Raw genomic sequence first — 13035 nt, 5'->3', positions numbered from 1 at the left:
GGGAGACAGAGTGGATGGAGGTGTCAAAAAATAAGAGGTCTAAGTTTGATTTTGTCCCGGAGAAGGGCGCCTTGCTGATGCTTGAGGAGCCTCAGGGAAGTGGCAGCAGGGGATGCCAGCTGGCAAAGACCTGAGTAGGGAGGCCATGCTTATATCATTGGTGAGACTGTAGACAAGAGCCTTCCCTCAGTTATGTCCAGCGATGAACCGCTTTGAAGGAAGCCTACTCCTTAGCTGACTCGTGTTATGTCAGAAAATGCCAGTATGTCATTAATACCTGTAGCTGTAAAATGTACCTATTTCCACACTGTAACCCCAAAACATTATTTTTACAAACCATTTGAAGACAACATTTTTATTTTCTTTGATTCTACTCTTTCAAAATTTCGTTTATCCCTCTCGGAGATTTATTTCTAGGTCACTGATTCAGATTTCAAAACCAGCACTTTCTATGAGCTTATTTTATGCCTAGTAGAGTTGAAATTCAAACATTTTCTGAGAGTAGCAACTGAAATAGCTTCAAAGACATTTTTCACATCCACCTTGTTTTTTTCCTTTGCTGATTGTATCTTTTCCAAAATGCCCCAGATTGATAGCTCCTGGGATATAGTATGCCTGTAGTAACAACACAAGCTTTTGAGAATTGAGAAATATACTGTTTTTGTCCTGGCTCTTGAAGAGGTTCCTTTACTCCTAAGCGCAAGCTTCCGGCCAAGGGGAAAAGTGCGAAGGAACAGGAGTCACAGGACCTAGCCTCAGTTCCCGTCTTTGTTGTGTGATCTTGGAGACTGCAGTAGAGGGCCAATTAGGTCTCTTTCAAAACAAAAAAAAATCTTGGAAGATCCTCGTTGGTTATCCATTTTGAATAGAACAGTGTGTCTGTGCCACTGGCTCGATGGACGTGACTCTGAGTAAGCTCCAGGGGTTGGTGAAGGACAGGGAAGCCTGGCACGCTGCAGTCTGTGGGGTCGCAAAAAGTTGGACACGACTGAGCGACTGAACTGAACTGTGTGTACATGTCAACCTCAAACTCCCCAAATATCCCTTCCTCCCATCCTTCCCCCGCTTCCGGCAACCGTGGACCTACCGTGTAGCCCAGGAAACTCTGCTCAGTGTTGTGTGGCAGCCCGGGTGGGAGGGGAGTTTGGGCGAGAAAGGACACATGTGTATGGATGGCTGAGTCCCCCTGCTCTCCACCTGGAACTATCACAGTATTGTTAATCAGCTATACTTTAATATAAAAAAAGTTTTTTGTTTTTTTTTTTAAAACTGCCATGGAATTTGCTACCAAAAGAAAATAATAAAATAAAATAAATCTCAGAATCCGTGAATATACTTTATCATTTAACTTAGTCATCAAGCCTACCGTATGGTATGATCCCACACTTGGAGATGTTCTGTTTACCGTGGAACGTCATCTGCCCCTTTGTTTGGCTGACTCTCTCATCCTTCTAACTGCATGGTGTGTATTTTCTGGTATCCAGCAGCCCCCAGCCCCCACACCCCAGCACCCAGCACCTATGGTGCAGGTCAGATGCTCTGTAAGGATTTGACGACTGAGTACATGGCCTGTCATGTGTTACGCTCCACCCTGCTGATGCAGAACCATCAGACTAAGCATCAGAAGCGATTATGAGCTTAAGACCATGGAGAGCTCCACGTCCCACCCCTCCACCTTCAGTATTTGAGTTTCTATAAATCGGCCTTTCACATCCATACTTAAAAATATCCCCATTGGTCATGCTCGTGTGAGAAGTGCTGATCCACCATCTGTGAGTTCCTGGAGGTCACAGATTATGGTTTCTATCAGCTCGCTCCCGGCCCCTTGGGTAATCTCTGGCGGAAAGTCGGTATCCAGTGTTCGTGAACAAATGACTCCAAACGTGGAGATTAACGATAAATGAGAACAAAATGCTCCTTCTTTTGGCTGCAGATGTAACACCTTGAAACTTTAAATACTAATTTATACTACTCATAATATGTTCTATTTTTAAAGAAATGAATTGAATGCCCAAATTACCAGTTCTGATAAATTTAAAAGTTGATGGTTTGTCACCTAATAATTGTGGCTAGAACTCCTTTGCTTTGTTTGCTTAATGCTTACAATTTAGTGATGAGTCATTTCCTTTCATTATTACTTGCCTTTCCATATTGTTGTTGTTCAGTCACTCGGTCATGTCCGACTCTGCGACCCCATGGACTGCAGCACGCCAGGCTCCCCTGTCCTTCACTATCTCCCAAAGTTTGCTTACATCATGTCCACTGAGTCAGTGGTGTTATCTAATCACCTCATCCTCTGCTGCCCGCTTCTCCTTTTGCCTTCTGTCTTTCCCAGAATCAGGGTCCTCTCCACGTATCTGCACCAGGTGGCCAAAGGATTGGAGCTTCAGCTTCAGCATCGGTCCTTCCAGTGAATATTCAGGGTTAATTTCCTTTAGGATTGACTGGTTTGATCTCCTTGCCTTGCCATACACCTTGTTTTAAGTTGTCTTTAAGAACTCACAACCTATTACTCTCTTTCAGTGACATAATTCTGATATTTTAAGCTATAGTTTCTTGATAGGTCATGATGTGAAGCCGGGAAAGACATAGAACCAGCATTAACTCTGAGTCATCTCACAGCTCATGATCGTGTGTGTCATATTTCTATGCTCCAGAGAAGAGAGACAGCATTGGTTTTTAACTAAGAATATTATGCTATCCTTAATACAAAGCCCTTATCACTAATACCCTATTGACCTGTGTCTTATCTATTTTTGAGTAACAAATTACCATGAGGCTTAGCAGATTAAAGCAATAAACATTTCGTATCTCACATAATACCTGTGGGTTGGGAATCTGGGAATGACTGAGCTGCTGGTCCTGGCTTCTCTTGCCTCTCATAAAGTTACACTCAGGATGTCAGCCGGGACTGCGGTCATCTGAAGGCGTGACTGGGGCCAGAGGACTCACCCCCCAGGTGGCCCCCGCAGACGCTGGGCATCTTGGTGCCTCTCGTCCTCATGAGGCCCCCTTGTCAGGGCTGTGGGAGTGTCTTCACGGTAGAGGGACCATCAGGTGTTCTGCTCGTGATTTCATATATGAACTTTCAGGAAGAAAAGAGAAAGGTTAGGTCAGTAGCAGTGGTAAGCCCAAATGTGGGTTAAAAAAAACCAAACAACACCCAGCTTAACAAAAGTGGTAAGTAAGCCAGGTATCAGGTGTTTACACAGCTATCCCATTTCAAAGAAGTTCTCTTCCGGTTCTTCTCCATCATCCCAGTCTTCTGTCTGCGTGAAACTTGCTCACATCCTGATTCTGGCAGTCACATGCTGCCATACTGCTTGGTCCGTATCTGTCTGCCCCACTGGACCAGAAGTGCAAGGTGCAGAGCTGTGACTTTCACCCTGAACCTCAGATGCTCAAGGCAGTGCCTGGCCCTTAGCTGATCTTTACTGTCTGTTGTTGAACTTCACGAGCCTTATACAACTGAATACCATTGTCTCCCTTTTCTCTGTAAGACTGGGTAACTTGATTGAAGGTCTGCAGATAGTAAGTGGCAGAGTTTGGGGTTCAAAGTCAGGTCTGGATTTTGTTCATCAGCTAAGATGGTGTTGTGAAGGCCCTCAGAGTCACCTGTGTGTCAGGAGGCCTCAAATGTCATCCTCGGGAGAAATTCCTTAGGAGATATCTCTGTATTTACCCAGAATGAATCACTATGGTTTAAGAGAGATTGCTTGAAGGAGACGTTTTTCTTTTTATGAAATTAAAGAATATTGAAGATAAACTGGCCTATTGCATTTGGGCTTCAAGCCAGTGTTTGGTGTTATCTGATGTGCTTTCATCTCTAAGTGGTTTGCAAAAAATTTCTCACACCTCAAGTGCAAAGGGAAAGTCTCTTTCTCTTTTTCCACTTTTTTCAGGGATTCTACCCAGGTTGATTTGAACGATTTGAACATGGTGTTTAGATATGAAGTTCTTGTCAGTCTCTCAGTCGTGTCTAACTCTTTGCACCCCCATGACTACAGCATGCCAGGCTTCCCTGTCCTTCACCATCTCCTGGAGCTTGCTCAAACCCATGTCCACTGAGTTGGTGATGCCATCCAACCATCTCATCCTCTGTCGTCCACTTCTCCTGGCTTCAATCTTTCCCAAAAGCAAAAAGATAGGACATTGAAAGATAAACTCCCCAGGTCAGTAGGTGCCCAATATGTTACTGAAGAAGAATATACTTCTGGAGAAACAGCTCCAGAAGCAATGAAGAGGCTGAGCCAAAGCGGAAACAACACTCAGTGGTGGATGTGACTGGTGATGGAAGTAAAGTCCCATGCTGTAAGGAGCAACACTGCATAGGAACCTGGAACGTTAGTCCATGAATCAGGGTGAATTGGAAGTGGTCAAACAGGAGATGGCAAGAGTGAACATGGACATCTTAGAACTGAAATGGACTGGAATCGGTGGATCAACTCAGATGACCATTACATCTACCACTGTGGGCAGGAATCCCTTAGAAGAAATGGAGTAGCCATCATAGTCAACAGAGTCGGAAATGCAGTACATGGATGCAGTCTCAAAAACGACAGAATGATCTCTATTCATTTCCAAGGCAAACCATTCAATATCACAGTGATCCAAGCCTATGCCCCAACCAGTAATGCTGAAGAAGCTGAAGTTGAACGGTTCTATGAAGACCTACAAGACCTTCTAGAACTAACACCAAAAAAAGATGTCCTTTTCATCATAGGGGACTGGAATGCAAAAGTAGGAAGTCAAGAAATACCTGGAGTAACAGGCAAATTTGGCCTTGGAGTATGGAATGAAGCGGGGCAAAGGCTATTGGAGTTTTGCCAAGAGAACACACTGGTCATAGCAAACACCCTCTTCCAAAAACACAAGAGAAGGCTGTTCACATGGACATCACCAGATGGTCAACACTGAAATCAGATTGATTATATTCTTTGCAGCCAAAGATGGAGAAGCTCTATACGGTCAAGAAAAACAAGACCACTGGCTGACTGTGGCTCTGATCATGAACTCCTTATTGCAAAATTACAGATATGGAGTTGGAGATCAGTAAATGAGGAGATTGTTACGGACCCCCTGACTAAACTGATCACTGTAGGAAGCCTTCCTGCAAAGGTCTAGGCCCTAAACTAAGGGCTCAGTGGATGAGCACATGCATTCAAGTGGTGTCTAATGTGTGCATCACCATGGGGACGGATGTGTGGTGGAGGGGTGGATAAGTTGAGCATCACCCCCGGGCCCCTGGACTAGGGATGTGAGTTAGTGGTGGCCCCACTCAGTGTGACGGGGACACAGGCAGGGGAGAGGAGAGGGCTTGATGATGATGTCAGCTTGGGACGTGTCCATGGGACAACCCGAACAGGTATTCCGTCTGGACGTGGACCTCTAGGTCTGATGGCTCCAGGAAAGGGGAGTCACCAGGCTCTCTGGGAGAGGGCCTGGGGCTTAGCTGTGTCTGATGACGGTTCATGGATTGTTGGTGTGGAAACAGCTTCGGGGCACAGGCAGCCTTTCTTGGCTGTGCTGACCTTTGGGGATCTCGGTGTGTATCGTTACAGCTCAGAGTCCCAGACAGACTGGGAGTGAGCACGCCCTTGCTGTGGATGGAGACGGGAGCTGCCGCGTTTCTGGCCGACGAGCGCCCCGCCCTCTGCCAGGTCTTGCAGAGGCTGCTAAACGAAGCTTGCTCCTACTCGTGATTTGGCAATCCTAAATACCTCCTTTTTTTTTTTTTAATTTGCTATTAGCTTTCAGTGATGTTGGTATCTGTTCTGAAATGTCATTCAATTTCCTTTTTAAAAGAAAGCACAAATTCTTCTTTTATTCTCTTGGGAATATGCTTGTTAATAAAACTTGGTTCTTCCGTGTGGCTGTTGACGGAAATGGTTGTAGTGAGACCTCTTTGATTAGTCACTTACTGTCTGAGTCTATGAATTATTTCAGATGTTCTCTCTCTGTCTTGATCCAAAGAGTTATCTTGCGACATAACGCACTTCGCTTTTATTATATTCAGTAAAACTTTACAGCTTATTCTCTCTTTTTGTGCTAATCTGATAGCATAATTAAAATGTCTGACTTCAGTTCTTTCCTTACAAATACTGCCCAGCTCTTCTGCCTTTAATTAACTGAAATCATTCTGATGTAAACAAATACCAGTTGCAGACGGCATTACCTATACTCCTTTCTTAGGAGAATTCAAGTACATCCCTTGTTTGTTAAATTATAGTCTTAAAGAAGCAAGTGACATATTTTGTCATTTTGTATGATGCCAATAGCAAACAAAGGCTCACTTCTGTGTTTTCATTCTTGTTACACCTTTTATTAAATATTCATCTGCAGAGCCAGTGTGGGCAGGAAGAGGGGAGATGGGCTTTAGAGTCACACCAGCTTGAAGCTCTCAGCTCGGCCACTTCTCAGTGGCGCCACTTTGGATAAATTGCTTGACTACTTCCGGGCCTTGGTTTCCTTGCAGAGAAAATGAAGGTGATGGTATCTGCCTCGCGGATTATGGACATTCAGTGACACAGTGCAAGCCACATGCTTGGCACAGAGCCCAACACATAACAGGTGCCCAATAAATGCCATCAGTATCCATGTTGACACAGTAGAAGACGTTCTCCTAGCCAGTTCAGCAGCTTAAAGGAAGCGTCCAGTCCTTACACAGAGCCGTCCGGTGGGTGCCCGCGGCGGGTTGAACATTTGTAAGCAGAGGCTCCTCTGCAGCGCCGTCACGCACGTCTGCTCCAACTACTTGAGCGGTTTTCGTCCCCAGACCTCGTCTATGATGTTTATTCTCAGACCCCTTAATGCCAGCTGAACTTGCCCTTTAATTAGGGGATTTAATTAAATATTAGGCAAACAGAATGTCAGTACAAAAAGACAGCTGCTTTTTCTATTAAAAAAAAAAGTTTTGGAAAGACTTAATAAAGGTAACTCAATAAAGTGAAGGAAAACTTCTGAGGACCTCGAGTGGTCATTCTCACAGAGATAGAAAGTAGAATCGTGGTGGCCAGGGACTGCGGGGGAGGGAAACGGAGACTTCTTCTTTAATGGGGACCAAGGTTCAGTCACAGCATTTCTGGAGATGGATGGTGGTGATCACTGCGAAATGCCACTTAATATGACTGAGCGGAGACAGTAAATTTTATGTTATGTCTATTTGATTACAATTTTAAAAATTGTTTTAATCTGCCGCATTAGCTGAGGGTTGGAGAGCTCTTAGAGACTGGCGAGCAGGGAATCCAAAAAGCTGCAGGAATTCCACATGTAGGGGTTTTCTAGCGGTTTTTTAAGTTTTCTCATTCTCAGGAAACCGAAGTTGGATATTGTAGGTAATTCGTTTTAGGTGTAGTTCATTCGAGAAAGAGAACAAGTCGTGCTGATCCGTGTACCATTTCTCAAAGATGAGGGCTTTGGCATAGATCAGGATATAAGGAAATGAACACGTTTATATGTAAAATGTTAAGTCACACGTTTAAGTTACGTATGTGTCTTAGGTTGGGCTCCTGGGGAATAGACTGAGATGGAGATGTGCAGGAAGCTCGTTGGGGAGTGAGCGCTCTCGGATCCAGGCCTGGATGGGAGTGAAGAGGGCAGGACCAAGAGGAGAGTGGACGCCCAGGTGAGAGACGGGTGCCAGCCACCCTCCAGAGACGTGTCCTCAGGCACTGATGAGGCGTCTGGTGTGGCCTGCCCCCCCCCCCCGCCCCCGGGGACGTCCTATGGCTACAGGTGGAGCCCAGGCGGCTCTCGCCTGTCCACTCTCAGCAGGTGACACTTCCGGGTGAGGATCCGATGGCCCCCAGCATCGACACCTGGCTCTGTTTACTTTTTGCATGTTTCCCCTTTACAGCAATTTTTTAAAAATTGGCTGATTGGCTTCTTCTGGCAGCTTCCTGATGGGAGGGACTGGCTCTGGGGGACTCTGGGTCTTGCTCTGATTGGACAGGGCCATGCTCAGTCAAGGAGCTTCCCTGTAGCTCAGACAGTAAAGAATCTGCTGCAATGCGGGAGACCTCGTTTCAGTCCCTGGGTCAGGAAGATCCCCTGGAGAAAGGAATGGCAATCCACTCCAGTATTCTTGCCTGGAGAATCCCATGGGCAGAGGAGCCTGGCGGGCCACAGTCCACGGGGTCGCAAATGCTTAGTAAATCTATAATCCAGTTTTCTGTTGATGGGTGGAGCTGAGTTCCTGCCCTGTGCTTTGGCTGGAAGCCAAACTGTGGTAGGGTTAATGGTGACATCCCCGAAAAGGGCTTGTGCCACCAAGTCCTGTGGCTCCCAGGACTGTTGTATTTAGTGCCCCTGACCCCACAGCAGTCCACCACCAACCCATGCTTCCCCCAGAGACTCCCAGACTCTCACAGGCAAGCCTGGCTCAGTCTCTCTGGGGCCACTGCTCCTTTCTCCCAGGTCCTGGTGCACACAAGGTTTTGTTTGTGCCTTCCAAGAGTCTGTTTCCCCGGTCCTGTGCAATTCTCTAGTCAAGTCACACTGGCCTTCAAAGTCAAATTCCCTGGGGGTTCTCAGTCCCTTTGCTGGATGCCCAGATAACCAGAATGGTGTGATCACTCACCTAGAGCCAGACATCCTGGAAGGTGAAGTCAAGTGGGCCTTAGGAAGCATCACTATGAACAAAGCTAGGGGAGGTGATGGAATTCCAGTTGAGCTATTTCAAATCCTGAAAGATGATGCTGTCAAAGTGCTGCACTCAATATGCCAGCAAATGTGGAAAACTCAGCAGTGGCCACAGGACTGGAAAAGTTCAGTTTTCATTCCAATCCCAAAGACAGTCAATGCCAAAGAATGCTCAAACTACCACACGATTGCACTCATCTCACACTCTAGTAAAGTAATGCTCAAAATTCTCCAAGCCAGGCTTCAACAGTATGTGAACTGTGAACTTCCAGATGTTCAAGCTGGTTTTAGAAAAGGCAGAGGAACCAAAGATCAACTTGCCAGCATCCACTGGATCATAGAAAAAGCAGGAGAATTCTAGAAAAACATCTACTTCTGCTTCATTGACTATGCTAAAGCCTTTGACTGTGTGGATCACAAACTGTAGAAAATTCTTCAAGAGATGGGAATACCAAACCACCTTACCTGCCTCCTGAGAAATCTGTATGCAGGTCAACAAGCAACAATTAGAACCGGACACGGAACAATGGACTGGTTCCAAATCAGGAAAGAGTACTTGTCACCCTGCTTATTTAACTTATATGCAGAGTACATCATGAGAAATGCTGGGCTGGATGAAGCACAAGCTGGAATCAAGATTTCCAGGGGAAATATCAATAACCTCAGATATGCAGTTGACACCACACTTATAGCAGAAAGCGCAGAGAAACTAAAGAGCCTCTTGATGAGAGTGCAAGAGGAGAGTGAAAAAACTGGCTTAAAACTCAACATTCAAAAAACTAAGATCATGGCATCCAGTCCCATCACTTCATGGCAAATAGATGGAGAAACAGTGGAAACAGTGACAGACTTTATTTGGGGGGGGGGCTCCAAAATCACTGCAGATGGTGACTGCAGCCATGAAATTAAAAGATGCTTTCCCCTTGTAAGAAAATCTGTGACCAATCTAGACAGCATATTAAAAAGCAGAGACATTACTTTGCCAACAAAGGTCTGTCTAGTCAAAGCTATGGTTTTTCCAGTGGTGATGTATGGATGTGAGAGTTGGACCTTAAAGAAAGCTGAGCACCTAAGAATTGATGCTTTTGAATTGCGGTATTGGAGAAGACTCTTGAGAGTCCCTTGGACTGCAGGGAGATCCAACAAGACCATCCTAAAAGAAGTCAACCCTGAATATTCATTGGAAGGACTGATGCTGAAGCTGAAACTCCAATACTTTGGCCACCTGATGTGAAGAACTGACTCATTTGAAAAGACCCTGTTGCTGGGAAAGATTGACGGCAGGAGAAGGGGATTACAGAGGATGACGTGTCTGGATGGCATTACCGACTTGTTGGACATGAGTTTGAGCAAGTCCCAGGAGTTGGTGGTGGACAGAGAACCCTGGAGTGCTACAGTCCATGGGGTTGCAAGGAGCTGGACGACTGAGCAGCTGACCTAAACTGACTTGACTTTTAGTACAGATGGCTTCAGACAAGAGTGTCTTCCCTGTTTATGCGTGCTCTTCTGAAGGTCTCACTGAGTTTCATCGTTACATACACCAAGTGTCCCATATGTGATATAGTAAGACTGTGAGGCTTAATCACAGTAGATAAATGTGTGGGATGTGTTTAATCCTCATATGCTGTTTGGGACTCCATCAACTTCTAATACTTTCCAGGATATATTTTGAGATTCATGAAACCTCAGAATTTTGCTTCTTAAATTTCGACTTTTTTTTTCTTTTTTTTAGCATTTTATTACTTTGCGTGGGGGTTGCTCAAGCTCTCCATTTTTGTGCCAAAGGTCAACTTCCTCTCACGCCCTGTGGCTGTACTTTTCTGTTTCCAGATTCTTCCGTGTTTCTCCATCTGCCACAGCTAACCGACCACGCCCGCCCCCTGACTTTACACTTTTCATTTGGACCCGCATCTTTGTACTTACCGCGGCTCTTGGCATGAGCGATGGCCAATCTCCAGGACGCCCGATGTCATTCTTGGATCGCTGGCTCTTCCGACCCTTAAGGGGACGTCCTGCGTGGGTCACTGTTCGTGGGGCTTTTGTTTGTTTGGTTTCGTGTTTATTTAGCCGTGTGTTAGCGTGCAGCGCCGGAGCGGCAACTGCATTCACGCTGCTGTGCAACCACCTTAGAACCTTTTCACTTTGCACACGGAAACCCCCATTTGCCCTCTCCCAGCCCTGGCCAGCCGCCACTCACCTTCGTGTTTCTGTGCGTTAGACTACACGAGATACTTCGTATCAGTAAAATCTTACAGGGTTTCTCATTTTGGGCCGGCTTATTTCTGTCAGCAGCATGTCCTCAAGGCTGGTCTGCATTTAAAAAGAATTCCCTTTCTTTGAAAGGTTGAGTAGCATTCCATCGTGTGTGTGCACCACATTTTGTTTATCCCGTCATCCGTCAATGGACATGTGGGTCGTGTCCACCTTTTGGTTATTGTGAGTGAGACTCATGAGTGTGAGTGCTCACGTTTTTAAGTGCAGACACATATTTTCATTTCTACCAGCCTGCCATGCCCCACATTGTAAATGCTAGAGAGGGTGTCTGACCCTTTGCGAGCAGGGCCATAAATACAGCACCAGGATACTGTGATTACCCCACCGGGTCTCATTTCCCTCCGCGCGTTGGCTCGTGCTGACCTTTAGTAAGAACACCATTCAGTCTCATTTCTGTGATACTTAGGCCTTCATTTAGCCTTGTTTTGTTGTTTCCCTTGGTTTCAAATTTTCTCTCTTTATGCGAACTGGGGACTGAAGCCTGGCATTTGACTTGTGATCTTGTGCGTTCTGAAAGCTCATACATGTAATCGTGGAACAAATAAAGCAGCTGGAAGAAATCTTTCTTGAACAAAACCCAAGTGGGGCATTTGGGTGCGAGCCAGGATTTCCGCAGCTACTGAGGGAGATGTGAAAAGGCTGCCTTTATGACAGCACCGACAAGTCACTTCTGGCCCCAGAGGAAAGTCCTTTAGGCAGTGACCAGATAGAGGCTAGGGAGCCTTACACATTTCATCGCCTGACCACAAAGCAGAGTACTTACGGGAACCTTCCGAGGCCTCTGCCTGTGTCGGCCCCTCAGTCGTGTCCAACTCTTTGCGACCCCACGGACGGTAGTCCGCCAGGCTCCTCTGTCTGTGGGATCCTCCCAGCAAGAATACCAGCGTGGGTTGCCATGCCCTCCTCCGGGGGACCTTCCCGACGCAGGGACTGAACACGCCTCTCTTACGTCTCCTGCGTTGGTAGGCGGGGTCTCTACCACTAGCGCGTCTGTGGCTTCGTACGCTCAGCCATAGCGGGAAATCCCGGGGCTCTTGGGTCTGATCCTGGCCTCCCGCTGAATGTGCTCTGCAGTCCTAGGGCAGACACTGAGAGTTTAACTTCCTGAGGTTCCATTCTCCCAACCACAATTCAGAACTGAATTGTATGTGTACATGTAGATACCAAACAACTAACTATGCACGAAGTCCTTTGTTAACTGCTCCTTTATAGAGGAAAACGTCTAATGTCCTACAGCGATCAGATCAAATTCCACTGGACATCTTAAAAAGATTGGTTATGTATAGACCCTGATGCTGGGAAAGATTGAAGGCGGGAGGAGAAGGGGACGACAGAGGATGAGATGGTCGGATGGCATCACCGACTCGATGGACATGAGTTTGAGTAAACTCCGGGAGTTGGTGATGGACAGGGAGGCCTGGCGTGCTGCAGTCCATGGGGTCGCACAGAGTCGGACACGACTGGAAGACTGATCTGAACTGATGTGTGTACATATACATAGGTCTGAACTCATACGAAGGCAAAAAGCTTGGAAGGGAGGTATGTTTTTAGAAATGTAGAAAGTGAAGTTGCTCAATCATGTCTGACTCTTTTCGACCCCATGGACTATAGCCTACTAGGCTCCTGCATCCATGGGATTCTCCAGGCAAGAGTACTGGAGTGGGTTGCCATTGCCTTCTCCAGGGGATCTTCCCGACCCAGGGGTTGAACCCAGGTCTCCTGCACTGCAAGCAGACGCTTTGCCGTCTGAACCCCCAGGAAAGCCCTAGAAATGTAGAGCAGCATCACAGTTTTTAACCGTTTATCCATCCATTCAGCCAACGTGGATGGATGCCTGGGTCAGAGCTTCTCAAACTTGTGGTGCGTGAGCCTCGCCTGGGGGACTTTTTAAACACTGCTCCTGGGCCCCATGCTCAGAGTTTCCAGTTCCATAGATATTATAGCAGGGCCTGAAACCTGCGTGTCTGCAAGCCCAAGTGATATTGATCCCGCTGGTGTACAGACCCCGCTTTGGGGACCCAAGTTCCAGAGACACTCAGAGCTCCAAAGTGAAGAAGGCACGGTCATGTCCTTCTTCATGCAGAAAGGGTTAATGTTAACACTCCACATTGTTGTGACCTT

General features: G+C 46.5%; 1 protein-coding gene across 4 annotated transcripts in view; it reads left to right on the top strand.

Moving 5' to 3' along the window:
* Positions 1 to 13035, top strand: part of EFCAB11 (EF-hand calcium binding domain 11) — a 169198-nt gene that overhangs the window by 92470 nt on the left and 63693 nt on the right. Inside the window, exon 6 of one of the 4 annotated variants that reach the window (XM_005212274.5) lies at positions 5562 to 11474. The exons of the other annotated variants lie outside the window; for them this stretch is intronic. Within the exon in view, the coding sequence (XP_005212331.4) occupies positions 5562 to 5589 (28 nt within the window). The 3' untranslated portion in view covers positions 5590 to 11474. Of the gene's footprint in view, positions 1 to 5561; positions 11475 to 13035 lie in introns of those variants that run through there. 4 annotated transcript variants of the gene reach the window in all.

The sequence above is a fragment of the Bos taurus genome, chromosome 10 (genome assembly GCF_002263795.3).
Source record: "Bos taurus isolate L1 Dominette 01449 registration number 42190680 breed Hereford chromosome 10, ARS-UCD2.0, whole genome shotgun sequence".
NCBI lineage: Eukaryota > Metazoa > Chordata > Mammalia > Artiodactyla > Bovidae > Bos > Bos taurus.
This window is presented reverse-complemented; position numbering and strand designations above follow the sequence as displayed.